This window comes from Ranitomeya imitator, chromosome 5 (assembly GCF_032444005.1).
Source record: "Ranitomeya imitator isolate aRanImi1 chromosome 5, aRanImi1.pri, whole genome shotgun sequence".
NCBI classification, from domain to species: Eukaryota; Metazoa; Chordata; class Amphibia; order Anura; family Dendrobatidae; genus Ranitomeya; species Ranitomeya imitator.
Genome location: NC_091286.1, coordinates 622,245,253 through 622,258,603, shown reverse-complemented (window position 1 = coordinate 622,258,603; position 13,351 = coordinate 622,245,253). Strand labels below are relative to the sequence as shown.

The 13,351-nt window shown below is 45.2% G+C and overlaps 1 protein-coding gene across 2 annotated transcripts in view; it reads right to left on the bottom strand.

Moving 5' to 3' along the window:
- The window catches only part of ASAP2 (ArfGAP with SH3 domain, ankyrin repeat and PH domain 2), a 216,162-nt gene extending 208,446 nt beyond the window's left edge, over window positions 1–7,716 (bottom strand). For both annotated transcript variants that reach the window (XM_069728066.1, XM_069728067.1), the window contains exon 1: window positions 7,354–7,716. In XM_069728066.1, the coding sequence (XP_069584167.1) occupies window positions 7,354–7,479 (126 nt within the window). In that variant the 5' untranslated portion in view covers window positions 7,480–7,716. The remainder of the gene's footprint in view (window positions 1–7,353) is intronic.
- Window positions 7,717–13,351: the final 5,635 nt, after the last annotated feature.

The window sequence follows — 13,351 nt, the reverse complement described above, 5'->3', positions numbered from 1 at the left end:
GCTCCAGGTCCCTGATATTTGAAGGGTGCCTTCTCCAAACTGCCATTTTTAGATCTCTCCACAGGTGTTCTATGGGATTCAGGTCTGGACTCATTGCTGCCACCTTAGAAGTCTCCAGTGCTTTCTCTCAAACCATTTTCTAGTGCTTTTTGAAGTGTGTTTTGGGTCATTGTCCTGCTGGAAGACCCATGACCTCTGAGGGAGACCCAGCTTTCTCACACTGGGCCCTACATTATGCTGCAAAATTTGTTGGTAGTCTTCAGACTTCATAATGCCATGCACACTGTCAAGCAGTCCAGTGCCAGAGGCAGCAAAGCAACCACAAAACATCAGGGAACCTACGCCATGTTTGACTGTAGGGACCGTGTTCTTTTCTTTGAATGCCTCTTTTTTTCTCCTGTAAACTCTATGTTGATGCCTTTGGCCAAAAAGCTCTACTTTTGTCTCATCTGACCAGAGAACATTCTTCCAAAACATTTTAGGCTTTTTCAGGTAAGTTTTGGCAAACTCCAGCCTGGCTTTTTTATGTCTCGGGGTAAGAAGTGGGGTCTTCCTGGGTCTCCTACCATACAGTCCCTTTTCATTCAGACGCCGGCGGATAGTACGGGTTGACACTGTTGTACCCTCGGACTGCAGGGCAGCTTGAGCTTGTTTGGATGTTAGTCGAGGTTCTTTATCCAACATCCGCACAATCTTGCGTTGAAATCTCTTGTCAATTTTTCTTTTCAATCCACATCTAGGGAGGTTAGCCACAGTGCAATGGGCTTTACACTTCTTGATGACACTGCGCACGGTAGACACAGGAACATTCAGGTCTTTGGAGATGGACTTGTAGCCTTGAGATTGCTCATGCTTCCTCACAATTTGGTTTTGCAAGTCCTCAGACAGTTCTTTGGTCTTCTTTCTTTTCTCCATGCTCAATGTGGTACACACAAGGACACAGGACAGAGGTTGAGTCAACTATAATCCATGTCAAGTGGCTGCAAGTGTGATTTAGTTATTGCCAACACCTGTTAGGTGCCACAGGTAAGTTACAGGTGCTGATAATTACACAAATTAGAGAAGCATCACATGATTTTTCAAACAGTGGCAATACTTTTGTCCACCCCCTTTTTTATGTTTGGTGTGAAATTATATCCAATTTGGCTTTAGGACAATTCTTTGTGTTTTTTCATTTAAGACAAATTAAATGAAGATAATAATAACAAAGAATTTGTGTTTGCAATCATTGTGAGTATTATCTGACAGAATTGCAGGGGTGTCAATACTTTTGGCCACAACTGTAACTTCATGGCAGAAAGAGACAGCTCCGCTTTATATTGTCATAAGCCTGAACAACGGCTGTTTTCCATCTCATATATAATGTATGATAAGACGACAACATGTCTGACAGATGATATATTCTAAGATGACTACAGAACGGCGCAGCTGCACGAGCCACAAGGGCAGCATCAAATAAAACTAGAACATGCCCCAAGTCCTGAATCAAGGGAAATGAAAAGATCATCAATAGTTCAGCAAATACAGACTCCATCTTCATCAAAGAGAGCCTGGGGACAGCAGCCATAAACATACAATTACAAGGGACGAATAAATTGACCTCCACATGGCACGAGATGGCGGATCAATGAAACACACAAAAAAAAAAAAAAATCAAAACCAAATGGACAATTTAGTCGTCTCATCAAGAAATAAACCTTTAGCGAGATCTTAATTTTAACTAAAAGATGGAGGACCTGAAAGACACCAGTATAAAGGCCTTATAAAGAGGACTGTAACTTATCCCTGATGTAAATCCCACTGTTCTCCTAAATCCGGCGCCATTTTTCTTTTCTTCCTGCTCCTCAGATATGGCACCTTCTTCACTAAATAGGTTTTTTTTTTTTTTGTTTTTTTTTTCTTAGACAAAGGAACGTAGTCATCGTTTCTTCTCTGCAGGCATCTTCATAAAGGCCATGCCCTGTTGGCTAAAAAATAGATTTACATACAGGGAAGACTGTGCCACTCTTTCAAGAGCAGAGAAGTAAAAATAAAGAAAAAATGCCGGATTTAGGAGAACAGCGGCATTTACACCGGGTTGAAAAAAAAATATATTGATAAGTACATTAGTGCATTTTGTTAAATATATTTTATTACATTTATGACAAGTCCTAAGGGGAGTTCTTGTAGTCAGCTCTTAAAAGGGATGGTGCCATGTGGGCGACCCCCTTTTCCAAACTAAGAAACATTAGTGATAAACCAGATGAAACCTTCACAATCAATGGATGACGACATAATAAATGGTGGCAGTGGGTTCTCCAGAGCAGCGCTTCTCCTCTATGGCTGTATTCACACATCCATTTTTCATTTTTTTTTTTTACATTTTGCACACAGACACATTAGAGCGTATGACCAATTTCACTTGTGGGGTTTTTTTGCCCCCTGACACCGGATAGGACACTTGTGGCCCAAACTCAACAGTACCGTGAAATATCCGTGCTGTTCATCAGAACCAGGGACGTGTGAATTCCCAGCAGACAGGCAAATAATGCCCGGCTGTGACCACTCTGCTCGGGGGCAATTATTTTTTTTATTATTTTATGTCATTTTTTGTTTTTAGGCACAAAAAAAAAAAAAACACCCTCAAAAAGAAAAGATGGCAGCAATATATTTACCACGAGTTAGAAGCTGGCTGTAAACCCTGCATTACACCTGACAGGATTACCAGCGGCCGCCAGGGTGTGACCACTTTCAGTCAGGAAAACTCTGAAGAACCTGTGGGGAAATACTTCAGGGGCTTTCCACCATTTTCGACAAGGCCCGACTGAGCAACGAGAAGCAGCCATCCCTATCCCTTTCTCAAACACACTCTTGCCATTTTCTGTGAGATCGACCATTACATTTTTTTCTTTTTCATACATGAAAATCACGGAACAAACTCCAGTCCAAAACAGTGATGAAACTAGGAACGTTTTTTTTGGCGCACAAGAAAAATCATGGACATCTGAATGAGGCCTGAGAATTTGCTTTTTTTTTTTTCTTTTCACTGTGCCGGAACCATTTTTTTATCCATGTATTCGTTTTTGTAAGGCTACTTTCACACTAGCGTCTGATTCGGCCGTCGCATTGCGTCGGGCCGAGATTCCGACGCTAGCGTTTGATGCGCCGCACAACGGGTGCAGCGGATGCATTTCTCCGGCGCATCCGCTGCCCCATTGTGAGGTGCGGGGAGGTGGGGGCGGAGTTCCGGCCACGCATGCGCGGTCGGAAAAAGCGGTCCATCGGCAGCAAAAAACGTTACATTTAACGTTTTTTGCACCCGGCGGTCCGCCACAACACGGCGCAACCGTCGCACGATGGTTGAGACGTGTGACAATACGTCGCAATGCGTCGGTAATGTTACTATATGGGGCAAAAACACATCCTGCAAACAACTTTGCAGGATGCGTTTTTTCCCCTAAACGACGCATTGCGACATACTCAAAAAAATGCTAGTGTGAAAGTAGCCTAATACACGTATCTTTTTGTCAAATGAAACAAAAAATAAACATATTGAAACCACACCACGTGAACACAGCCTATAAAGCTCATAGAATTTTGCTTGTAGGCAGCAGGGATATGTGCCCCTGGGTTTTCTGCTTTTTTCCCTGTACGAGTATTTTAGGAATGAGATCCCACTGACACCCTGCAGAGAAAATCAGAATGCAGCAGTAGACCCACAGTGTGACTATAAAGGGCTATTATTACCCCCAAAATGTTAGCCCCTATCCTATGAATAAGGGCTAACCTGCTGATCCCTGCGAGTCCGACCACAGCCACCCTCAGCGATCCCCAGAACAGGGCTCTGCGGCCCAGCCCTGAATACGTGCGGACTCCGCTCCATTCACCATCTATGGGTCTGACTGAAATACCCAATTACTGCATTCAGCAGTCCCATGGACAATCATTTGAGCGGACCCCTGCTCCATTCCAGACTGTACTGCAGAGTGCCTTCTGGTTTTTTTTGTTCTAAAAACACTCTAAGATTGGTGGGGGGTCCCAGCAGTCAGACCCCCAGTGATTTGATTAGCAAGTCACCCCGTTTTTGAGGGGGGGGGTGGTAGAACTCCAGCACGTCATTTTATGCCGTGTATGTCAGTGCAATTTTCACACTTTGCATCATAGGGCGGTATGTGCAGAAGATCTGCACCTTTTTCATACTCAAATTTCAATGCTTCTTTTTTCCAGATGCAGAAAATCTGCAGCAAATACAGGGTGGAGCGCGGTAATTTGCTGATTTGGGAATGAAATAAAAAAATTATGATCATTAGAAAAATTTATTTTATATTTTAATTATACTGAACAGTAATGAAATTTTTAAATTACATGGTTTTAAATAGTGTATCTGGCAAATGTCGACCTTCGCTATCCACACACTGCTGCATACGTTTTCTGAAGTTTTCATGAACTCTAACAAGCATCTCCACTGGTATTCTGCCAATTTCAGCTTCAATATTGTTCCTTAGGTCTTCCAAGGTGTTGGGACGGTTGATATACACCTTAGACTTCAGGTAACCCCAAAGGAAAAAAAAAAATCGCATGGGGCTAAATCTGGTGAGCGTGCTGGCCAGTTCACGTCTCCCCTCAAAGAGATAAGCCGTCCAGGAAACATTTGCCTCAAACAATTCATGGTAACCCTCGCTGTGTGTGCAGTGGCACCATCCTGTTGGAACCATGTATCCTCTAGTTCCATTGCCTCAAGAGCCGGCTGAAAATAATCCTGTATCATAGACAAGTACCGTTCGGAGTTCACAGTTATGGCACGACCATTATCCTGAAAAAAGTAAGGACCAATGATGCCTACTCGTGATATGGCGCACCACACAGTGACGCGGTCCGAATGCAGAGGTCTCTCGTGAACTTCTCTGGGGTTTGTTTCACTCCAGTAACGCATATTTTGTTTGTACACATGACACATTCCCTGCTGTTCTGAATGCATTCACCCAATTTACAATTGATTGCCGTCCAGGAACACGTCCGTGTGGAGGAACAGCGAATTGTAAACGAAAAGCACGCTGACCTCTCCTCACGTGTCCACTGCATGATGGCAACTGAAAGGCAGAGGAATACAAATCTCCCATCAGCCACTGTAAGCCACACCCACTCTCTTCGACCGACAGTGCCGCCACAGCATGCAAAAAAGCAAATTACCGCGCTCCACCCTGTACATAACATGGAAGAGTACAGGTAACAGCCGACGACTGGTGGTGAGTGTGTCAAAGATAATAAGGTGTGAGCAGAAATGGCGGAAAAATCTGGGGTCAATCCAACGCAAAATCAGCATGAAAATTTGCTGCGGTTTTCTCGGCTGATTTTACCCCTCTGTACTGAAATAGCTGAAATGAGTATGCAGATCTGCAAGAAAAACGGCAAACTGCGAATTTACACATCAGCTCTACTGATTCATTTCTGCGCAGAAAATTTTCACCCACTTCTGCAAATCTGCGACGTTTCCATGACATGTGCACGTGCCCCAGGACTGTTCTCTGGCCGTGTCCGCAGATGGCACTTACACTGCTGGCTTTATCTAGGGCCACTATGGCATCCAGGCACATTTCACAGTGTATAACCGAACCCTTAATATTCAGCGCCCGTACCCCCAGACCGCCACCGCACTCCAGCAACATATTCTATATTCATCTGCTACAAATGGCGCACTGAGCAGTAATTGCCGTATAAATCAGAACATGGAAATGCAAGCCGGGTATTAAGCAGCGTGCACGCCGGATTCCCTGCACCGAGAACGCCGCGACCTGCGGACAGAGGCTTCTACACAGTTTTACGAATGAACTAAAACGCAGCGGAGGATCAATGTCGGAGTCGATGCCGGTGACACCGCGGGGTTAATGACATTCTCAGCCTCTTCCACAACCAAAGCAAATGATCACATTTCATGATTCAAGGTGGCAATCCTCAGCTAATAACAGGCCACATACTTAAAGGGGTCCTCCTCACTTATAGAACCCCAGGGCAGGACATCTACGCCATTTCCATAACTCCCATAGAAATGAATGGGAATCACAGACAGCGCAGCTCCGCCGTTTCCATAGTCACCTTCAGCAGCATTGTAACATGGATCTCGCTGCCCACAATGTGAAATCTCCAGAAGGACCCCCAAAATGTCATGTATCCCCCAACAGTTTTGATCTCCAGAGAGACCCTTTTGGTCTCCACTCGGCTTTATACGATGGCACCCACTATATAGTTCATCCACTTTTTGGAATATTCCTAACAGTAAGCACTCTTACCATTCACATCCCCCAAGTACCTGCAGCGATAACGTCACTGCTGCAGCCAGTGATTGGCTGCAGTGGTCATGTGAATATATCATGTAACCAACCAGCTGCAGCAGAGATCCATAGCTGGAACGGTGGGGGATGGTGAAATTTGAGTTATGCTTATCAGTGGGGGTCTGACTGATGCCCCCAATGATCCCAAAAACATCTCTGAAAAGCCCCACCTGAATGGAGCGGTGGTTGGACATATGCACTTGGCTTTTTTTGAGAGTCACATCACCGCATCTACAGTTTCTTAAAACGGCGCCTTACTCATCCTCCCCAGGTCCAGTGTTCAGTCTTCGCCGGTATTTGTTATCGTCTGCAGTGCAGACTTCACATTGACAGCTGCAGCCAATCACTGTGCTCAGAGGCTCTGTCCGACAGCTGCAGCCAATCACTGTGCTCAGAGGCTCTGTCCCAGTTGACGGCTTGTGCCACTGAGCTCAGTGATTGGCTGCAGCGACGTCAGGGCAGCGGTAAAGACTCAGCGTTGGACCCGTGAAGGGTGAGTAAAGCTAAGATTATATATTTTTTTAATCCAAACAAAAAAAGTAAAGTCCGTGATCACTACTCGTCCACACATTCACCTGCTGAAAAACAAGAGCAAAAACCTACACAAAACAGACAGCCCCTTTAAGAAGGGCCTGAAAACTGTCCCAAATTGTGGGTCCAGAAGAAAAGAGCAGATTGTTTGCAAGAATTGTCACATTTAAAGAGGAAACGTAATATTAATCGGTGTAGAAGCCGCATGCAAATTAGGCTGGAAGCGCACTGGGGGCGTCGACAATTCGTTTGCTTCTTCCAAATGCCTGGCCACGCCCCATGCGCACTTCCAGCTTGATTTGCATATGGCTTTGACGCTTTGCTATCGGATCCCTACAATAAAAGGTGTCATTTTTCTTAAGGGGGTTGGAGGGGGGAGATAAGCCCCCAGTACAGCCATATATAAAAAATTAAAAAACACAAAAAGTTGTCTAAAGTCCTGTGACGTCAGAGTACGGCTCGCAGCCCCTGGGCACACAGACCGCGGACAGTGACTCTCCGCGCACGGTCTTACCTCCTCCACGGCCGCCACCGTGTGCCTGCACTGGCTCAGCCGGGTGGTGAAGTTGGACGCGGTGGGAGACTTGTAATCCTCATTGGTCTCCGCTATAAATTCCGACACACTGATTAAATCCGGCATGATGATGATGATGAGGAGGAGGAGCGGTGCCCGGGCTCCCGGGAGGGCGCACACCGCACACTGAGGACCCCCGAGCACACAAAGCCGAGCCACCGGGCGCGCAGCGGCGCTGATCAGACGTGCCGGGGACACATCCGCCTGAGCCGCCGCTCCAGGAGTCCGCGATCCCCAGAGTAGGGCAGTGGCTGCTGGGCGCACCTCCCAGTGTCAGCCCCGGCACAGCCACGCCCCGCTCCCATCGGACCACGCCCACTAGATGGGCTACTAATCCAATATGCCACTATAGCCACGCCCCTCACCGCGCACAGCCAACGCTTTCCCACTGTCCGGCCACACCCCTGCATCAAGTCCTTATAACCACGCCCCTCTATAGGGATCACCACACCTTCTTTGTTAGCACGCCTTTTTTCCCCTTTTAACCAATTACATCAGATCTTTAAAGCAACCACGCCTATTTCCCTTGTATAAACCGATACCACGCCCCTAATCAGGATAGGCACGCCTCCTCTGTTCCAGGCGCTTCTCTCTTGTTCCTGCCTCAGCACAGGTACGAGGACGTCACTGCTGAGCCCGGGACTTAGGGAACGCCCACAACTACCTGCTGGGTGGGGTTTTTTTTTCCTATAAAACTTTATTAACCTTATACAAAGAAACACAAGGGTTGACCTCATTTTTTTTTCCCTTTCACTATGTACGTTGGTCACACGCGTCTCTGTGATACGTTATCTGTGCGGGTTTTTTCTATCCACTTTAACCTTTTCATGACCAGGCAACTTTTCCATGTTTGTATGTTTTTTTCCAAGAGCCATAACTATTGTTATTTTTTTATTTTTCTCGTACACTGGCTTTTTTATGCGATATGAGCTGTAGTTTTCAGTGACGCCATTCGTTTTACCACAGTGTAAAAAAAAATATATATATTGAGGCTGTGTGCACACGTTCAGGATTTTTTGTGGGTTTTTTTGCTATTAAAATGCGATATAAACGCATAAAACCGTATACGTTATGCATCCTATCATTTAGAATGCATTCCGCAATTTTTGTGCACATGATGCATTTTTTACTCGCGAAAAAAACGCATCGCGGTAAAATAAAGCGGCATGTTCTTTAATTTTGCGGATTTTTCACCTTTTTTCCCCCCTATTTCATGCGTTTTTGAAAGCTAAATAAAGATGTATTATTGAACACAAAAAAAAGATTTGTGATGTCATGTCTTGTCCAACCTCCTCTTTTACATTTGTCCAATCCATACTCCATTACAGATATAGATAGATAGATAGATAGATATAGATAGATAGATAGATAGAAGGAATGAGATAGATAGATAGATAGAAATATAGATAGATGATATATAGATATGGGATAGATAGATAGATGATACATAGATAGATAATAGATATAGATAGATAGATGATAATAGATAGGAGATAGATAGATATAGATAGATGACAGATAGATAATATATAGATAAAAGGAATGAGATAGATAGATAGATAGGAGATAGATAGATATAGATAGATAATAGATAGATATGAGATAGATGATAATAGATAGGAGATAGATAGACATAGATAGATGATAGATAGATAGATAAATAGATGATAGATAATATATAGATAGATAGAAGGAATTAGATAGATAGATATATCGATAGGCTACTTTCACACATCAGGTTTTTGCCGTCAGGCACAATCCGGTGAGGTTTGAAAAAAACGGATCCATTTTTTTTTCTCATAGAGTTGTATTAGCGCCGGATTGCGCCTGATGGCCACACGTTTCATCCGTTTTTTGCTGGATCCGTAAAAAAAAAACTGTTTCCGGCGGACGGAGAAAACGTACAGAGGAAAGTTTTTTCTGTCAGGCAAAAAAAATGCCCAGCGACGGATCCAGCAAAAAACGTATGAAACGGAGATGTGAAATGATGAATCCGGCCTCCGAATCCAGTTTTTCATGCATTTTTTCCATTGAAATAAAGCACATCTTTCATTCTCTCTAAAAAAAATAGAAAAAATAACGGATCAGTTGCATCAGTTTTTCACTATTAGCAACGGATCCGTTTTTTTAAATATTTGCCCGATCCTGCCTGACGCAAACAAACTGATGTGTGAAAGAAGCCTAACTATTCATATATCTACATCTATCCATCAAGCAGGATCCGGCGAATTTTTGTAAAAACGGATCCGTTGCAAATAGTGAAAAACTAACGTCGCTGTGCGTTTTTTCGCCGGACAGAAAAACCGTTCCTCTGTATGTGTTTTCCATCCAGCGGAAACAGCTTTTCTGACGGATCCAGCAAAAAACGGATGAAACGTGTGGCCATCAGGTGCAATCCGGCGCTAATACAACTCTATGAGAAAAAAAAACGAATCCGGCGGAAAAAAAACGGATCCGGCGGAAAACTCGCCGGATTGTGCCTGACGGCAAAAACCTGATGTGTGAAAGTAGCCAGATAGATATATGGATAGATATACAGTATCTATGTACTGTATCTACAGATATCTATCTATAAATATATCTATAGATAGATATAGCCATAGTTATCCATCCATAGATATATAATAGCAAGGCCTAAGTTTCTTAAAGAACGTTTATTTAAAAAAAAAACGGAAAAAAATGGTGTGGGCTCCCTCGCAATTTTCTGCGCCAGAGGGGGAAAGCCGACGGCCAGGAGCCAATATTTGTAGCCTGAGAAGGGTTAATGTTATGGACCTGGTGGTTATGAGCACCCGGAACGACCTGATGGTTAAACTCACACAGGACAAGCTCAGGGAAGTGGGAGCTCTGCTGACCGCAACCCCTAATCCTATCACACAACTAGAAATAGCCGTGGAGCGTACCTGACTTTGCCTAGACGCCTCTTCACAGCCTAAGAGCTAACTAGCCCTAAAGATAGAAAATAAAGCCTACCTTGCCTCAGAGAAATTGCCCAAAGGAAAAGGCAGCCCCCCACATATATTGACTGTGAGTTAGGATGAAAGTCACAAACACAGAAATGAAACAGATTTCAGCAAAGGGAGGCCAGACTTACTAAACAGACTGAGGATAGGAAAGGTATCTTTGCGGTCAGCACAAAAAACTACAAAAAGACCACGCAGAGTGTGCAAAAAGACCTCCGCACCGACTCACGGTGCGGAGGTGCCACTCTGCATCCCAGAGCTTCCAGCTAGTAAGGCAAAATCATGATAACCAGCTGGACAAGGAAACAATGAACAAATAGTTAACTAGCAGAGACTTAGCTTCTGCTGGAGTAGACAGGTCACCAGAAAGATCCAAGAGCGAACTGAACCAGTACAAGAACATTGACAGCTGGCATGGAGTAACGATCTGAGTGGAGTTAAATAGAGCAGCCAGCCACAGAATAAACTACGTCACCTGTGTAAGGAACCTCAGAAGCAGCAGCTCCACTCACAGCCACCGGAGGGAGTCCATGGAAAGAACTCGCCGAAGTACCATTCATGACCACAGGAGGGAGTTCGATAACAGAATTCACAACAGTACCCCCCCACCCCTTGAGGAGGGGTCACCGAACCCTCACCAGAGCGCCCAGGCCGATCAGGACGAGCCAAATGAAAGGCACAAACTAGATCGGCAGCATGAACATCAGAGGCAAAAACCCAGGAATTATCTTCCTGACCATAACCCTTCCACTTGACCAGGTACTGGAGTTTCCGTCTCGAAATACGAGAATCCAAAATCTTCTCCACCACATACTCCAACTCCCCCTCGACCAACACCGGGGCAGGAGGATCAACGGAGGGAACCATAGGCGCCACGTATCTCCGCAATAACGACCTATGGAACACATTATGGATGGCAAAAGAAGTTGGAAGGGCCAAACGAAATGACACAGGATTGAGAACCTCAGAAATCTTATACGGACCAATGAAACGAGGCTTAAACTTAGGAGAGGAAACCTTCATAGGAACATGACGAGATGACAACCAAACCAAATCCCCAACACGAAGTCGGGGACCAACACAGCGCCGGCGGTTAGCGAAACGTTGAGCCTTCTCCTGGGACAATGTCAAATTGTCCACCACATGAGTCCAAATCTGCTGCAACCTGTCCACCACCGTATCCACACCAGGACAGTCCGAAGACTCAACCTGCCCTGAAGAGAAACGAGGATGGAAACCAGAATTACAGAAAAAAGGCGAAACCAAAGTAGCCGAGCTGGCCCGATTATTAAGGGCGAACTCAGCCAATGGCAAGAAGGACACCCAATCATCCTGATCAGCAGAAACAAAGCATCTCAGATATGTTTCCAAAGTCTGATTAGTTCGTTTGGTTTGGCCATTTGTCTGAGGATGGAAAGCCGAAGAAAAAGATAAATCAATGCCCATCAAAGCACAAAAGGACCACCAAAACCTCAAAACAAGCTGGGAACCTCTGTCCGAGACGATGTTCTCCGGAATGCCATGCAAACGAACCACATGCTGGAAAAACAATGGCACCAAATCAGAGGAGGAAGGCAATTTAGACAAGGGTACCAAATGGACCATCTTAGAGAAGCGATCACAAACCACCCAAATGACCGACATCCTTTGAGAGACAGGGAGATCTGAAATAAAATCCATGGAAATATGCGTCCAGGGCCTCTTCGGGACCGGCAAGGGCAAAAGCAACCCACTGGCACGAGAACAGGAGAGCTTAGCCCAAGCACAAGTCCCACAGGACTGCACAAAACGCACATCCCGTGACAAAGAAGGCCACCAAAAGGATCTAGCCACCAAATCTCTGGTACCAAAGATTCCAGGATGACTCGCCAACACCGAACAATGAACCTCAGAGATAACTCTACTAGTCCATCTATCAGGGACAAACAGTTTCTCCGCTGGACAACGGTCAGGTCTATCAGCCTGAAACTTCTGCAGCACGCGCCGCAAATCAGGGGAGATGGCAGACAAAATTACCCCCTCTTTGAGAATACCCGCCGGCTCAGGAACACCCAGAGAGTCAGGCACAAAACTCCTTGACAGGGCATCAGCCTTCACATTCTTAGAGCCCGGAAGGTGCGAAACCACAAAATCAAAACGGGAGAAAAACAGCGACCATCGAGCCTGTCTAGGATTCAACCGTTTGGCAGACTCGAGATAAGTCAAATTCTTGTGATCCGTCAAGACCACCACGCGATGCTTGGCTCCTTCAAGCCAATGTCGCCACTCCTCGAATGCCCACTTCATGGCCAACAACTCTCGATTGCCAACATCATAATTGCGCTCAGCAGGCGAGAATTTTCTAGAAAAGAAGGCACATGGTTTCATCACCGAGCCATCAGAACTTCTTTGCGACAAAACAGCCCCTGCTCCAATCTCAGAAGCATCAACCTCGACCTGAAACGGGAGCGAAACATCTGGCTGGCACAACACAGGGGCAGAAGAAAAACGACGCTTCAACTCCTGAAAGGCCTCTACAGCCGCGGAGGACCAATTTACCACATCAGCACCTATCTTGGTCAAATCAGTCAACGGTTTAACAACACTAGAAAAATTAGCGATGAAGCGACGGTAAAAATTAGCAAAGCCCAGGAACTTCTGCAGGCTCTTCACAGATGTCGGCTGAGTCCAATCATAAATGGCCTGAACTTTAACAGGGTCCATCTTGATAGTAGAAGGGGAAAAAATGAAACCCAAAAATGAAACCTTCTGAACCCCAAAGAGACATTTCGACCCCTTCACAAACAAGGAATTCGCACGAAGGACCTGGAACACCATTCTGACCTGCTTCACATGAGACTCCCAATCATCCGAAAAGACCAAAATATCATCCAAATATACAATCATGAATCTATCCAGGTACTTTCGGAAGATGTCATGCATAAAGGACTGAAACACAGATGGAGCATTAGAAAGCCCGAATGGCATAACCAGGT